At 40.7% G+C, this 18,043-nt stretch overlaps 1 protein-coding gene across 1 annotated transcript in view; it reads left to right on the top strand.

Annotated features, from left to right (window-relative positions):
• Positions 1–8,349, top strand: part of Ndufs4 (NADH:ubiquinone oxidoreductase subunit S4) — a 110,060-nt gene extending 101,711 nt beyond the window's left edge. Inside the window, 1 exon segment of the mRNA NM_001025146.1 lies at positions 7,293–8,349. Coding sequence (NP_001020317.1) covers positions 7,293–7,396 — 104 coding nt within the window. The 3' untranslated portion in view covers positions 7,397–8,349.
• Positions 8,350–18,043: the final 9,694 nt, after the last annotated feature.

Raw genomic sequence — 18,043 nt, 5'->3', positions numbered from 1 at the left:
GTATATTCTGGGATCATCTCAGATACTCAGGTCAGCAGGCGTGGTGGCAAGCACCTTTGCCTGCTCAGCCATCTTGCCAGCCTGTCACCTAAGGTTTTAATAATAATCTTGGGTAACGTCTTTTTAAATAAAATAGCTGGAGGGAATAATCAGCCCAGTTAAGACACTTTTACATTCTCATGACTGTAAGCATTAATTTGAAAGAATGCTAGTTTATTTGATTGGTCAATTTGTGTATCTTGAGAAAGAAGATATTCGAATAGAATCAATGTTTACCATTTTGGAAGTCTTCATAAGACATCCAGCAGATAGGCTACCTCCCTACCTAAGAAGTGTGTACCTGGGCTCAAGCCCATTCACCAGAGCACAAAAGGGCCTGCCTACCTCCACTTTCTAGTTTTAATTTTGCCATAAATCTTATGACTTGTTTTTACAGTCTGATCCTAATAAATAAAAAGAAGATAGTTCTTTCATATAAACTAATAAAGCTACAGAAGTTTTAAATTCTGTATGACCAGCTCCACTAGCATGTCTCTGGTTCAGAGAGCCTTTCTTTCTGTCGTTTGTGTATAGTGTGACTAGAAGAGGTGTGCCTCATACTGATCAGAAAGTGTTCACGATGGGGTAAAGAGCAGAGCTTGTGGGTCAGGACCTAATTACAGCTCTCAGTTTCTTTAGCCCCTCCCTTAAAGGGGATTAAAACACTACTCGTCCACCCTGTCCACTCGTCCACCCTGTCAGAACATCTTGTGAGTTAATCTTTTAAAATGCAGTAACAGAAAACAGCATCTGAGGTCTGTAGTAACTGAGGAAAACCCTTGTTTTAACCTGCGTAATGTTTCCACCAATGTATTTTAAAAGTGACTCCTCAATTTAAAACTTTGTTCTCCTACTGTAAAACTTAACAGTTAGCCACTGGAACTCGAATTTTTAGTAGACTTAATCTGTACTCCCTGGCTCTCATATTTGGCTTCTGAATAAAATGAACACATCTATTAGGGAAATTTATTTTATGTGAAACACAAAGTAGCCAGGCAGATATCCTCACACAAAAGAGCAAGTCAAGAGTCTAAGCAGGGACACAGTAAAGACACTACCAAAATGGCCATTCCATGGTCAGGAGAAAGGTTTTTATTGTGGATAAGAGAGAGAATATCCAGGGGCATCTGTAAGATTCCAGATGAGTAAGAAGAAACAGACTGCACATGTCCAGGGCTTTCTGTGAGAGAAGAAGAACAGAGAATATTAAGAGAGTAACTGTGTATGTAGGGGGAGACCCCATGTCTTAAAGAGTGAGAAGTGGGCTGTAGTCTGGAACAACCTGGGAGTTTGAGTGGGGTGGAGGAGGAGGTGAGAAGGGCCAGGAGGCTAACATGTGCTTTGAGATGCATAACAAGTACACACGGAAAAGGGATCTGAGGGTCGGAGGCCAGCACACTGCCTTTGGTATGTACCATAGTATACTCAATAGAGAACTAGATGTCTCTTCTGCCAGAGGGAGGGGAGACAGGGAAGTGGCTCTTCCTGGCAGACAAAAACAACCCCCCAACCCTATCCCAGGTTCCTGTGGAGTGCTGAAAGTATGCACTTGCAATCCTGTAGTCCAGTGTGGGCTGAGCCAAGACTGTCACATCAGTGGGTTTGCTCTTTTGGGGTGCTTGGTTTCGTCTAGCCCTAATAAAGACCACATGAACTTATGTGGGGAAAAGGGACACTGAGATAAATTTCAAATAGAGACAAAATTGGTATTTCTAGAATAAGGTCAGTAGGTGGAGATGGGACAGAATTTATGTGCCTGTCACTGTAGCCATCCACTTTATCAGTGATAGTCATGTTGTCTGACAGCAGAACAGTAAAGTAGCAAATACTGAACACTCATTCTAGGAAAATGGAGGTGAGTTCCTTCAAGCCTCTGGTCAGATCCTTTCATTAATTGATAACACTAATCTGTTTGTAACTTCTTCTAAAAACACTTTAATTTATTGATTCACCTACATTGATCTTTTAAACAACATGCTAACTCAAACTTGAACAGAGTTTATCTAATGTGCATATTGTCACATCATAGTCTTCTAGCACCATGCCCAGGAACTATTTTAATCAGTGAAACTACCCACAAGAAATGAAAATTGTGGCTGTAAATAGTCCTTGAAGAGGGCACTTGTCAGGAGTCTGAAGGCTAAACCAAGTAGATAGCGAGAGTGCTTTGCTTGACCTCAGTCAGGAGGAGATGCAGAGAGTCTGTTTCCCTTCTGTGTCCATCATAATTGACCACAGGAGGGGGGATGCATAGATTTGGAGGCTACAAATGAATTTGTGTGAGTCAGTGAATTCACAGGTGAGTACTACTTGTACTAGCAGCCTACCAAGGTTTTTTGTTGCTGATGTTTCAACTTGGCTCTTGATTCCTAATCCTTGGCTGAGAGATTTTTGTGGGTTCAGGTCATGAGGATGAGAATGAGAAAGAGGGATTATTCCTTAGATGCCTATAGAACTCTGGAGTCACTTTTCTTACAGTAGGGTTCTTTCTGTGTGGTGGTTTGCTGGACTTCCTAGTATTTTATGAGTTAATTAGGAGTGTGGGGATTTCTATGCATAGCTCGTCGCCTCAGATTAATTTCCACAAAATATATATGCAATTTAGCTATTTGCATATATATCTTCTCGAGAAATTAGAAAGAATGCATTCTAAGTTTCCAAACCAATTTTCAGCTGTAGTTTTGAAGCACAAAGTCACAGTAATTGGTTGATTTCTTGGTTAGCTTTATGAATGTTTTCGATTAATGTTTTGGAAATAATTCTAATCTGTATGATAGAATATTATTTGAAAAATAAATTTAAAGAGACCATTGAGTGTTGCATCAGAGGGTGATGATATTTGCAAGGTGTCACAGCTGTAGCAGATGTAGGGTGTTTGTTATTCTAATGGATCTTCCAGTGCTATGTGTGCGTATTTGCTTATTAACCGTCCGAGAAAGGACTGCTCCACCACTCTATACACAACCACAGGCACTTCCACAGTGTTTTCTGAAAGAATATTCAAGATGCTTTAAATCATTCCAAAGTGAGACTTTGACAGTGAAACTCCAGGAAAGCTTTCTGCCTTTCCTCATTTTAGATGTTAGGTGTCTGCTTTCCTTCCACAAGGTGTGATGATGCCAGACTATAACCTGGTGAAGGGCCTTGGAACCTTCCCTAGCTACCAATGTGCCTCCTCCCTCAGTGTCTCAAAGACTTGCCTGTTCTGATCCCCGGAGGTGGTTAGCAGGATCTTCCCGTTGTTTCTGTCACATTCTATGGTGGTTACTTGTTCTAGCACAAAGTACTAAACTGTTCACTTCCACAGTAATTAATGTCAGCGTTTGATTATGTTATCAATGGAGAAGAACCTTTCACAGGACTGGAATGGGAGTTTCTAGAGTAAGTTTTGCCATAAGTAGTAAAAGAACAAGTGAAAGTGTCTATGTTTATTACAGAGACATAAATGAAATGGTTCTGTAAATCAAAATGAATAGACTTTTCTTTATCTCATCCAAAAGTCATAAGCTAACCATTGTGAGCTGGCTTGTTTTCATGGGCATGTGTGTATGTGTATGCATACATGTATATGTATGTGTGTGTGTGTGTGTGTGTGTGTGTGTGTGTGTGTATGTGCATATGTGAAAAGGTTGCACCATCATTGCATTGGAAATAGAGATTCAGCCACAGTGTAAAGATTTACAAAGATGGCGTGCTTTTTGAAAAAGAAATTTACTGTTGGACATTAAAGATCACATTTTAAGTTTACGAAACATTTGCCAGATATACTTCTTTTACACTAGAGCTTAACATTCAAAATATTTTTGTGGATACATTCTCCTGTGTGAGACAGCGGAGTCAGCTCCTCTCGTCTTGTAGGTACTGGTGGATGGATTTGTGGCTAATCTGTGCCATATGGCTACTCCGCAGTGGGAAGTGATGGCGGTCCCAGGGGCTTACTCCAGCCCTGGGCAGCTGCCCTGGGCTCGGCTGCTTTGATCTTCATGTTGCACAGCTGGAAAAAGCAAGGCCTGGTTTGGAATGACCCAACAAGACGGACGGCATATGGGACCATTGTCATAGAGTGCACCTTAGCTTTATAAAAGCAGTAAACTTTTTCATCTCAGATACAGTTTGGGTAATTTGGTTTAAAAAACAAAATTTTAAAAAACCCTTAAAGTTGAAAAAGTAGATATTTGGTTGTTGTGAATATTTTACTAATAAATTTTGTTGTTCTATATTTCGTGAGAAATTCTTACTTTTTAGGAGTTTTAGATGAGAAATAAAAAGACATGAGTATGTGTAGTCTGTGTAATTCATATAATTTACCCATTGCTAAGTACATGTTCAGTATCATCTCACGTGTTTCTTGTTCTGAGTTCTGTCTTAATGTCCCAGAACAGAGCAGAAGTGTGTTGACTGATTGGGAATACAAAGTTGCGCAATCTTCCTTTACTTTGACTGTCTACGGTGAAACCGTCGGCCACTGTGTAACCTCGCTGCTCCGTCAGACAAGAGCTTTAGAAGCAGAGCTGTTTTCCACAGGAGAACATGAGGGAGGGAAACAGTGTCTCCCTCTATCAGCAGTCATGTGTGACTGTGGCAGAGCAGCCACAGAGATCGTGGCCAGACCACAGGTCTCTTCCGGTTGTAATTGATAACAAATATAGTCTAGCTTAGAGAGCCCCGGAGAGAAACCAAACCAGTTTCCATTTCTGTGTCTAAATAATTTACTCTTCTCTCATGGTGCTAACCCCGACAGCATTTTGAAAGTCTATAAGCAGAACAGAGAATAGAGCTGTGCTTGGTTCTGAGGTAAGGCGAGCAGTTAGAATTCATAGCATTTGCAGGCCCTCATTTCCTCTCAGGACATCATTATTAAGCTGAAAAGTCTGTCTTGGCAGGTGGAGGAGAGATGAGAAAGCATGCTCTCATCCACCATTTGGCAAAAGAAGATCATGGAAACCTCAAGTAACCTAAGCAGTGACTGCCATAACAAGACCTAGAGTCGACTTTAGAAAACTTGCTGGTTCTTCCTCTGTAGTCATAACACGGTGGAGTGAGCACTGTGGCATAGACTGGATTTTCAGGAATTTTTTAAGTCTTGTAAAATATTTAAATAAAAAAAAATCACACAATCAGATTGAGAGAAAGTGGGTAAAATAAAAATGGTGACTACGACATATTTAAAGAAATTCAGTCTTATGTATGCTGTGGACAGTGTATGGCTTTAAAGTCAACCTGTGTTAAAAGGCTTTGGCCCTTCTTAAGGTGCTTTCTTCTTTTGAATGTTTTGAAATGGAAATAACCACTTTATGTCCTTCTTTTGTGAGATCAGCTTCTCTTTTTGAAACTATATTACGTTAATTTTATGTTCATTGGTGTTTTGCCTGAATGTCTGTGAGAGTGTCAGATTGCCTGGAACTGGAATTACAGACATGTGTGAGCTGCCATGTGTGGGCTAGGATTGAACCCAGGTCCTGGAAAAGCAGCCAGTGCTCGTGCCTGCCTGACCATCTCTGCAGCCCGAGTCAGCTTCTCCGAGACTACAGTGCTTTCCTACCGAGCCATTACTCTGAGAGCAATACTGAGCGCGTGAATTAACAGCTATGCTTGCTATGGTTTTCCATAACCGCTTTATTGAAATGAGCTCACATAACATCACACAGATAAATTAAGGCAGCCATTCAAACATTTGCCACATCCCAAACTCTAGACTTCTCAGGGAACTCTTCTACAGTAAGAAAGGCCTTGAAGCCTTGGAACTTCCTTTGGGGTTTTACACTTAAACTGTCAATTACATTGTATGCACTGATCCACAACAAACAATGAAAAAACTATCTTCAGTTGGTTAAAGATAGTCTAATGTTGAATTTGCCTTTCTGATTTCTCATTTCCTTCTGGGTATTGAGTTTTGTTTGAACATGTACTGCTAACAATCAGATGTGGAGAACCAAGTAGTTCAAATGATAAAGGATTGTAGTAGAGGCCACTGTTTTCCTTTCTCCAACAATTATAGTAGGATGCTTTGAGCTTCACAGGTTAGGTTTTATGGCATAACTGATAATTGAATTCCAGCTGAGGAGCCACTGGCCTGATTGCTATTCATGAGCTTTACTTAAATACTATACTCATGAAAAGACCCTAGAATTTCTTAGAATTTGTATGATCAAGAAGGCACTTGTTGCTGGACAGTGGTGGTTACATACCTCTAATCCCAGCACTTAGGATACAGAGGCAGGCAGATCTCTGGGTTTGAAAACCAAACAAAAAGTCATTTGTTTTGACTGTCTAATATACATTTTGGGCATTTTATACTTGATGATCAAGAAACATGGATGAAGATGAGTTACTTGAAAAAGAGTCCTGAGAGAAAAGAATGGTGGGAAGGGGGGTTTATAAAGAAAACTGAGTTGTAAGAGTTGTTTAGCTTAAGGAAACATGAGGGTCACACTTCTGCCCAAGGAGGAGTGTTGATTAGAGTGCTCCCTAAACACTCAAGGGCACTCGAAACACAAATGCTCTACAAGTAAGTTCAGTCTCCAAAGTTACAAAACATACAAAAGGGCATTTGGAGAAAAGATACAAACTCAGAAAACATTTTGACCAAAAGCTCTCAGTTTGGTTTGCCTTAAAATCTCCTGAAATTGAGAGTATAAGTACAGTTTTCAAATTCCCCATCAGACGTTTGTATCCAACTGCCTTTTAGTCAGAGGTGTCAGTATTTGCATAGTTGGTTATGATTTGAACTAATCATATAACCATTAAACAAATACTGAAAATCATTTTTGACTTTGGTTAATAAGGGGACAGAGCTTGATAATCTCAAGAGGAGTGGTGGGGTGGAAGATGGGAAGAACTCTAGTATTTCAGATGTGTTCAGACACTGGACCTGAGAGCAGTGAGGTGGGTTATAGTACTGAGTGCTCTTTGTATTGCTACAGATGTCACATATTAAGCCATGCACAGAAATCTGAGCCTATATAATACATAACCTTGGTAACTAAGCAATACATTTTAAGTAGAAATTAAATCATAGGTTACTCCTTCACTTTGAAAAATAACAACTCATCTTTAGACAGTGTATGGACGTTTGCACACAGGATTGAGAGAAAACAAATTACTAAATTTATATATTTCAGATGTGTTGACATTTATGCCTGTTGATAAATGAACATGAAATTATACAAGTTAACTCTGCTTATTTGCTGTGTTTCTTAAAAATTCTCATTAATTCTGTTCCTCTGGCTTGTTTTGGTTTGTTTTGCATCTAGGATGGAGCTATGACGTGGAAGGGAGGAAGGTTCCGAAACCCAAGTCCAAGTCTTACGGTGCAAACTTTTCTTGGAACAAAAGAACAAGAGTGTCTACAAAATAGGTTGGAGCTGGCTACATTTCTGCTTGACTGTGACTGAAGTGTCAGCTGTGCACTATTTATAGTCCATGGATAATGCACCCCTTAATCTCCTAATAAATGTGACCTTTAAACTACAGGTACACTTGGCAGTTTCCATTTTAAGTGTTTTTGATGTCTTACACTGAACACATTACAGTTTCCTGCACAGACAGATTTGAGATGTTCACCCCTCTAAGAAATCATGGCACTTAGAATCTACGATGAATGCCTGGGATCTGCTGCAGCCTAGGTGTTCTCTGGTTGTTTTTTATAGCCACACACAAGTCAATATCATGCACAAACTCCAAGCCATTATTACTAAACTACTCTGAGAAATTCTTTTGTCACAGGTAGAGAAGTACATGATTATACTACAACCCAGTAATCCTCAACTTAATTCCCTTATAGGCAGTGTTCTCCTTTTTGACTGGAGATTTGTATTTTCTCAGTGCTTATGAGCATAAAAGGATTTGTCTGTAGAAGTTAAGTCCATTCTTCCCAGTCCCATGCTCCCAGAAATAAGACTCAGACTCAAAATGCATTACAGATACCTTGGCCATATTGCTAGGCTTTTTTTCCCCCTTACTAGGTCCTAACTTAAACCGTCCCATTTATTCTAATCTACATTCTTCCATGTGGTGATTACCTGTGCCCAGGTACCATATGTCCGTTTCCTCGCTTCTTCTCGGGAGGATCTTTCATGCCTGGCTCTATCCCAGAATTCTTTCTGCCTCCCAGATGTCCCACCTTTTATTCTACCCTTCCCTATAGGCCATAGGCTCTTTAATTGACAGGCGATACATCCATATAATACACAAGGTATTCTCTCTACATTTGTCTATACGTTTCTGTCTTATGACATCTGGTGATTGTGAGAACTTCAATGGAGATCTTTTATTCTTAGGAAATAAAGATTCAATATGAAATAAAACCAAGTTTGGAGACCTTCAGAGCTGCTTTTGTGTTTTTAAAATATAAATACGCATTTTATTGCAATAGTCTAGCCTAAATGATCACCCATGAAGCCATGCTCTCAACAGGCTCTACCTACTAACCTGCATAAACGCCTTGTCAGGGAGGCATTTACATTTCCAATTTTGCAAAGAAGAGATACAAATCAAGACTTAAAAAGGATTAAATAATGACCTCAGGATGACAGTGGTCCCAGTCCCAGATGCTGAAGGTGACACTGGAGTTGCCTGTTTCAAACCCATGCACATGGGCAAACAAACTGTTAAAACAAGATAACATCTACATGAATTTTTAAAAAGAATGCCCAAGTACATTGCTAAGTAAAAAGAAGCCAAGAATATGGTCCAGTGAGAAGGCAATTTCATTTACATTGCCTTCAAATACAGTATATATATTTTTGGGAAGCTCCTACTGTAGTAGGTTTACACCAAATACTCAAATGACCAGTAGTTTTTCGCTCTTCCCTCCACCCCCCACCCCTATAATGCTTCCCTTAACCCCCTCTTGCCTCCCCTCCCTGTTTTGCCCTCCCTTTCCAGTCCTTTCCTCATGCATCTATAACTATCTAGTGAATTTCACATCCTTGAGAGATCCTTCCCTCCCACTTAGTCCTTACTCTGTACTTAGCCACTGTGTTATATAGATTGTAGCTTGTTTACTGAAGACTTAACAGCTAATATCCACACAGAAGTGAATACATATTGAATTTGTCTTTCTGGATAACTCACCTTGGGACGACTTTTTTTTTTTTTTCTTTCTAGCTCCCTTCATTTATCTACAAATTTCATTTTTAATGGCTGTATAATACTCCATTATGTACATGTATCACTTTTTTTTTTTAGGCCATTCATCCATTCACGAACACCTAGGCTGTTTCCAATTTCTGACTATTATGAGTAGAGCTGCAGTGAACACGGTTAGTCATTGAAGAGAGAATTGGATACCTTAGTCAATTAAAATGTTAAATCTAAAAAAAAGAATCCAGGCACAAAATATCCAGGAAATTTGGACACTATGAAAAGACCAATCTGTAAATAATAGAAATAGAAGGAGAAGAAACCCAAGATAAGGCACAGAAACTAATTTCAACAAGATTATAGAAAAAAATTTCCCTAGCCTAAGAAGGGGTTGTCTATTAAGGTATAAGAAACATAGAGAGCACCAAATAGACTGAGGCAGAAATTCCCCACAACACACAATAATCAAAACAGTATACATACAGAACAAAGAAAGAAACCGCAAGAAAAAAGTTGCAAGCAGGAACATAAAAGCAGACTTATTAGAATCTTATCTGATTAGTCAATGAAGACTAGTTATTTAGTATAGATCAAACACCAACTCAAAACAAGTAGTTGTATTCAGACACCAATTTAGCAATTTTGTGCCTTTGTAAACTGGAGAAGGATTATCGATGCACTGCTGGTAACTAGTGATTGTTCTTCCTGCGCACTGTGCAAGGTGCTGGGTGGGGTCCTGTCTCTAAGGCCATGCCTGCCTTCTTCAGCCCTATGAAATGGATCGTGTGCAATAACAGGACAGACTGGTGACCTGTGACGCTGCTCTGTACTGTTGAGCGTTCATACATGCTCTGATTGTAGGCACATTGGAGCAGTATAGAAAATCATAACAGAATGTGATCATCAAGCCTACTACTCTAATTGTTACATAGTTAGGGTCTTTTCTGACTTACACCCTTGTATACATCTTTTACTGTTTTAAAACAAAATTGTAAGACTTTTACACTTGAGAAACAACACCACACTAAATACCAAACCCTTTTTACTTAATGTATTGCACTTCCTGTTAACGATTCTACCACTTAATACTTAATTTCCAGAAAGTATAAATTTCATTACTTAACATTTGGATTTTTTTCCTTTTAAAACGTTTCTTGCACTTCAGTTGTGATAAGTTAGCTGAGCCCTCTTTAGGTAAATGAAAGGGGGGGGGTCTACGTTCAGCGGCTCACTGGCGCGCTTGCAAGCTAGCCTGGTGCACATTGCGTTGCTTGAATAATCAAAATATTATTAACACCCAAAACTTACACCGAATGATCAAGATACTTATAAAATGATCTTTTTAATTTTAGTAGTCAAAGTATTAAAACCACAATTGTTTCCTTAAATAATTAAAAATAAATAATCTCTCAAGAAGTTTCAAACCCTGAAATATAATTAGTATGGAGTCCATTTCTTTGAAGACAAATTCTAGTCTTAAATGAGTTTAAGTCACAAAAGTGCAAAGAAAAATTAGGTTCTGGTTTGTGGTTTAATTGATCACCTATAAATACAAACTGTTACCACTGTTTTTTCTACTCTAATTAAGGGAGAGAATCTAAGCTGAGGAAACCAATTGTTGGGATTTGGCACAGTTTAGGAAGCTTGAGTGGTCTACACTTGGTGGTGGTGGTGGTGGTGGTGGTGGTGGTGATGGTGGTGGTGGTGGTGGTGGTGGTGGAGCCCAAGAGAGTCCATTCGTGCCGGAAGCGTGCAGTTTTAATTACTCTTCTTTTTCTCTGACCAGATGCCAGAATCAACTTAAGGGAGGAAGGATTTATTTTGGCTCGTGGTTTTAGAAAGAAATTGTGGGTGTTACTAGTCATGGTGATGGAGACATGAGATCAGAGCAAGCACTCCATGTAGTGGCAACTAAGAAACAGAGAGAGTAAGGCCACACTCCACCTCCTGCCTCTCACCACCTCCCAGTAATGGCCAGCAATTGTCCGTTCATTACGGTAGAGACTGCATGAAAATGCCCTCAGAGGTATATTCCGATCTCCTAGGCGTGTCTTATCCAAGCAGTCCAGTGAAGAGGCATGAATGCAATACTGGTTTTGAAAACAGTATATTAATGTTATTTGGTAACAGTGTACTTTAATAGTAAATTTTCTCTTAATCCAAAAGTCATGGATATTTTTAAATTTCACCAGATTTTCCCTTAAGTTTGTTGTTGTTGTTGTTGTTGTTGTTTGTTTGTTTGTTTTCATAAAAAGATGAATCATTTGATGATGGAAACTCAGTTAAGTAAAATGAGTCTCGTGTTTTATTACCCCTCTTCCTTGGGTGTAGATATGATTTCATTGCTAAATATGCTAGATATTTCAGAATATACCCGTGGGGAGGATACCAATGTATTCCTTTCTATACATTATAAGAGTTACAATAAAAACAAATTAATGTATGTACTCAGTATTTCTTACTTTACCTAATATTGTTCTTTGAGGATGGTGGAGTGAGAAAGGGTCTTCCTATGTAGCCCAGGCTGGCCTTAAAGCCATTATCCAATTCTGCGTCAGCCTCCCAAGTGCTGCAATTACAGGGCTGAGCCAGCACACCCGATGCAGTATTGTTCTTCCTAGTGATTTCATCAGGAGGGGGCTGGAGGGACGGCTCAGCGGTTAGAGCACTGGCTGCTCCTCCAGAGGCCCTGAGTTCAAATCCCAGCAACCACATGGTGGCTCGCAGCTATCTGTAATGGGATCCGATGCCTTTTCTGGTATGTCAGCGACAGCATACTTACATACATAAAATAAATCTTTTTTTAAAAAGGAGAATTTGGAATGTACTCTTGTCACTAGTTCACATTCCCATTGGACCTCAAACTCCCTTTTTTGTTTGTTTGTTTGGTTGGTTGGTTTGGTTTGCTTTTTTGAAAGAAGTTTTCTTTGTGTAGTCCCAGCTGTCCTGGAACTCACTCAGTAGATCAGGCTGGCCTTGAACTCAGAGATCCACCTGCCTCTGCCTCCCCAGTACAGGAGTTAAAGATACATGCCACCACACCCAGTTTTTTTTTAAACATTTCTTTTTATTTGTATGAGTTTTGCTTGCATAATGTACAACACATGCATGTAATACTATCAGAGGACAGAAAAGGGTGGCAGATCCCCCAGAACTGGAGTTCTAGATGGTTGTGGGCCACCATGTAGGTGCTAAGAGCCAAACTGAGGTCCTCTGCATGAGCAGCAAGTGCCCCTATCTGCTGAGCCATCTATGTCACTCCTCTCTCCTCGGCCTGTTCATGATTTTTGCTCTTTCCTTTCATATCATTAGGCATGATTTAAGAAACCAAATTAGTCATCACGTAGAATCTTCCAAAATTTGGATTTCTTTGTTTCTTCTTGGTGAAATTCGGGTTCAACATTTATGGCAAGATTATTCTATAATAAGTGTGTTCCCCAAAAACTCTCTTTTGAAGACATAAGTCAGTGTCCACACACTGCTGATGTTAAGTTTTGTCGTTATGATGGTACTAATAGGGGAGTTGGCCTTTCCAAGGGCAGTTTCCCAATAAGTTCATTGTGTAGCTGCTGGGACTTAAACTCAGGGCTTCATGACCACACACTGTTCTGATTGAGCCATCTCTCTGGCCCATGATTATCTCCTGGGTCTGACATTTCTTTCAAATTTACTAACTGGCCCAGGTAGGTTTTTGCTGTAGCTGTTACCACTGTTATGCTAATTACTAGAGACTGACAGATCATTCATATTCCGTACTGCCATGCATTGTTAACTCTTTCAAACTGTCCTTCATATTTCTTAACCCATTTCTGACATTTTATATTCCTGTGCACATTCTCTCCTCAGAACTAGAATCATTTCTCCAAGGAGCAGTGTTTGATTTTAGTAGAGAACAAGATTTAATGTCTTGTGGGTCCTCAATTGTTTCATGTAAAGACGGATCGAGTAGACAGTTCACAGACACACAAATCCACACCAGGCAACCATAGTCCTCCCTTAAGTTCTTAGTCTCAGTAATAAACGAACTTAAGAGGAAACTCAAACAGCAGCTCAAGGACAGTATCCTTAGAGTGTAAAAGAAAAACTCCAGGGCAGGCTATGTGTAAATCTCTGAGCTGCCTGGAGGAGCGGAAAGGACGGGCTGTTGAGCCATCAGTGGCAGGCAAGTAGTTGTTGGGGGGGGGGTGTGCTTTAGAGACAGACTAAGGAAGCCCCCAGCACTGTGGAAAGTATAAGAATGAGCTTGCAGGCAGGCAGATCCAGCTGAACCTCATAACCTCTAGGGACTGTGCTGAGGACAGGAACTTGGGGAAGGAAAAGTACATTATGTTAACATGAGTCCTCTTTGCAGAGATGGTCCCTTAGCCAAGTTCTCCCCAACCTGCCCATCTGGGTTAACTCTTTTGGGAGGAGACAAGGGCATGTCTCCACCTAGAGGTGGAGGCCATGCTTTACTGTGACCTGGCTGTCCTTGTTCTCACTGTCCTCTGGTGTCTGCTATTAGTGTATCTGCTACTTATTTGTGGTATTCCACCATAAATACAAAATGACTTAAAAGGGGTTAAAGTGCTTGCCTTACACATGCAAAACCCTAAAACCAATGATCCCCAGAACTGCTAGATGCATGGATGATGGATGGATGGATGGATGGATGGACAGATAAAATTACTGCTCTGATACCCCCAGCAATACTATAGGTTTGAAAAAGTGTGTTGCTTGCATATATGTATACATATATGTGTTTATATAATGTATATGCATATAATATATTTATATATTTGTATATATTATATAAATATAATATATATTATGTCTTTAAAAATAAATTTATACCTGTAATCCCACCATTTGGGAGGCAGAGGAAGGTAGATCACTGTGAGTTTAAGGCCATCCTGGTCTACACTGTTCCTGGACAGCCAGTGCTATATAAAGAAACCCAGTCTTAAAACAGAAATAAATGTATAAAGGGTGTCAGAGAGTACTGTGTCCTAAGTTACCTGAATTAGGTGGTAGTTTGGTTCGGAACACACTGTCAGAATTCATTAGCAGAGCAGGCTGCAGTCAGGACGTCTGGGACTCTAACTAGGATGTTGTTCCAGTGAAACAAGGCCAAATGAAGAAATGTTGGAAGAAGTCTTAAAACTGGCATCTGTAAAAACCAGAAAATTAGACACATCTTTAATTTTCCATTGTCATATAAAACAAAACAAAATTATTAGCATTGTTTGAAGTGTTTACTTTTTGATGTGATTTTGTTTTCTGATCATAAGTCTATACACTATATTTTTTTTTAAACTGGGGAAAATAAGTTTCATGGGATGAAATAGGAATTCCATAAAGGTAAACTGATTTCTAAAAGTAACATCTGCCTGTGTAGATCTGCATGTACATAGACATCAGTACATGTATATACACAGCAGTTTCTTAATGTTATCTATTGAAGAAGGAAACACATAAACAGAGAAAACAAAACAAATAAACAAAAACCCCACAATTTCAACCCAGTCTACAGTGAGAACCTGGCCTGTACTATAGTTCGAATCTCAAGTGCTCTCCTAAGGCCTTGGTCTAAAGGCTTGACTCTCCGGTGCTGTTGAGAGATACTTGGAACCCAAAGAGAGTGAGAGATTCTGGTTGTTGGGTGAATGACTTTGAAGAGAATATGGCTCTGAATCCTCATCTTCATCCCACTGCCATGATGTGGCCCGGTATTTGCTTTCTCGTGTGCTTCCACCACTGGGTGCTGATACAAAACAGGACTGAGTGATAAGGACACAGACCTTCAGAACTGAAGCTAAAGTAAACCTTTCCCTTACAAACTTGGTTGTGTTGAGTGTTTGACTACTGTAATAGACGAACAGGCCGACTGACATAAACAATGGTATCAGCAAGAAAGACTCAGGTCAGGAAGAAAACTTGGCAGATAAAGATGCTTGCCACCACCTGACACCCCAAGTTAAGTTCTGGAGATCCTCCTGGTAGGAGGAGAGAAGCCGAGTCCTGAAAATACACTCCTCAGTCACATATACAGCATGGCACCCTCACCTACACGCGGACACACAGAAGCACGCACAATAGAATTTCACACGCAAAAAGAAAGTGTTAAGTGATTATTGTTTCTCTAAGTACACTCCAAATAACAGAAAAGACTTTGCAAAAGGTTTATGGGAGAAATTTGAAAAGGTGTAGACAACCAAACCAGAGAAATGTCTAGAATCCCGTGAGCTGAACTTAATGGGTGACTGTTGTGACCTCCAAGAAATAAAATGCCTTCATAAACATAGATAGTGAAGATTATGTTGACACGGTTTCTGCAGGAAATGAAGTCTGGGGAACTGGATAGGGGCTACCCAGGTTCCACTGGATCCACCGTGTGTGTGAGGCTAGAAGAGAGCTGAGTTAAAAGCTGCTGGGATTAGTTTATCTGAGAGGTTTCCAGGGTGCAGGGTATGTAGGGAGGAGCCTGAAAACAGCTAGTGGCTCTTAGATTTAAAGTGAGACATGGGAGCAAAAACAAACAGCTGAGTGATGGAGAAAACGTTCATTTTGACCTCAGCAGGAAGATCAAAGTAGCCAGAGGCGTACAGCTGTTAAAAGGATTAGCACAATAGAAAGATAAAAATAATAAATAAGTAAATGGATAATAGGAAATAGGTGGTTAAGTCACAGCCATCTCAGGATCAGAGATGTAAAAGTATACTCCCCCCAGATTTTCAGAACATGCTCCCTGGGGCTTCTCGCTGTCAAGGCCATGGAGCTACTGGAGGCGTACCCAGTTCACGTAAGCCTTCCTATAGACCACATAGTCCACGTGCTGCTGACTTTGAAAGTGTTACCTGGCAATGGATGCTTCCACTGGGCTGTGGTCCCGGCACCATGTTACAGGGGAAGAGTCCCTGGAAGCATCTTGTGATAGGTGATGTGTGGAGCTGTGAGGAACTACACTGAGGACCTCATGAAAACAGAGATGTGCAACTCCTCCTGAGAGAGGTCCCAGAGAACAGAGCCCAAGAGGGTAGCCATGTGCAATGCTGCAGCAGATTAGTCCACGGAGGAGAAGCTGCACATGTCCTTAGGGTCCCACATCTCAACAGAGTGTTGCCAGATGCCACCCATGGGGACTTCAGAATCGATTTCATTGTTTGGGTTTGGTCTGGCTTTGATCTGACGCTACTTGCCATTCCTTTCAAAATGGGAGTGTTCGTCCTGTACTGTTGCACTTTGGAGGTGTGGAGCTTTTTTCATTTTTTTAATTTTAATTAATTAATTGTTGGTTTGTTTGTTTGTTTTTGCTTTTGCTTTATAGTTCAAAGCTGAGAGTTTTGAGCCTTGCTGGACCAGTTAAGGTTTTGGAGATTCTTGGATAAGACACGCCAAAGATTTTGCATTAGAGATGAACAAGGATTTTTGTGGATTGGGGATGCTATAGTTAGGAGCTGGAGTGCCCCTCCCACAGTCCACGTGTTAAGAACTGCCCTCGGGCATGACCCAATATGGAGGAGGCACACAGTTGGCCGTAGGCTGCCCGTCTCTTCCTGCTAAGCAGTTCTGCTCTATTACATCTCACACAGCCCCAAACTGGGCCCCATCATCGTTCTCTCTATAAAGTGTTAGTGTTGGGGTATTTGTTAGAGTAATGAGAGTCACAGTCTGTAACAGCATTTCTCCTTGAAATTAGCTAAGTCTTTCCCTAAAAAGTTGACTGAGTTACGATCAATACAAAATGAGCTAAAAAGCTCTCAGTTTGCCATCAAGTTCAAACACACGAAACCACAACTTGGTTGGTGTTAAGGCCCCACATGTTTAACAGAACTCAGGAGCCAGAGGCAAGTGCATCTTTGAGAATTTGAGGCCAGCCTGGTCTACATTACACATTCTAGGACAGCCAGGGCTGCATAGTGAGACCCTGATTAAAAAACAAAACTTTAAAAACGACATATGGAAATGTTAGAGATTACTTGAAGGGGAAGCTACTGGAGAACCTAGACAGGAAAAAAAAAAATCACCACATACCAAGTGCGAACCCACTGTTGGGAAAAAAACAGGAACTCCTAAGTTCGTTACTAACAGTAGAGATGATAATGGATGGTGTCCAGCTAGGGCTGGGAAGCAAAGCCAGGTATGGCTTCACGAACCTGTGCTGCCGCATTTGGGAGGCAGAGGCAAGCAGAACTGTGAGTCCAAGGCCACCCTGATCTGCACAGGAAATTCCAGGCCTCCCAGGTCTACACAGTGAGATCCTGCCCAAAAGAAGAACAGAAAGGAAGAAGGAGAGATGTTTCTTTAAAGGAGAATGAACGCCAAGTACTGAGAGGTAAATTTGGAGGAAATGCCGGAGTTGGGAAATGGACGATTTGAAAACATGATGGATAAGATTTGACTAGGCAGTGAGAAATTACAGAATATCAGCATCAAAAACTTGACAGGTCATCTCTTGAGAAAATGCTAATGCAGCTAGTTAAATAGGAAAAGAAGTTTCTAGAAGTTGATTCAGAGAGCATACGAAAGAATCAAGATGCTTTTCAGGAAAACCTGTCAACATTTTTAAAAATAGGGATCTGTAACTTACATCAGGGCTGCCTGCTCCAACACCGCCGCCATCACCCGTCCCACCTGTTCCAGGTCTGGACCACAGGCTCTACGCCATGAGGAGCGAGGGCAGGTTGGGAGGACCAGAGGCGTGTAACTTTATAGAGCACCGCCTAAGAGACCCACTTTGATCACACCCGTGTAAGAAAGGGTTTCTTTTTTCCATCAAAGGGAGTTCCCCTGCCAAGAGCCAATATTCATAAATCCCCCCCACCTGGTAAAACTGCTTATGAACAGACCCCCGCCATTCTGGGAACGTGACGGCTCCCGGCAGCTGTCTTCATCTCCCCGTTCCTTCATACCCTTTGTGCCAATTCTTCTTAAACTAAAC

Source organism: Rattus norvegicus, chromosome 2, assembly GCF_021556685.1.
Source record: "Rattus norvegicus strain SHRSP/BbbUtx chromosome 2, alternate assembly SHRSP_T2T, whole genome shotgun sequence".
Lineage (NCBI taxonomy): Eukaryota > Metazoa > Chordata > Mammalia > Rodentia > Muridae > Rattus > Rattus norvegicus.
Note: the sequence above shows the minus strand (reverse complement) of the source record. Positions and strands in the feature narration are given on the sequence as shown.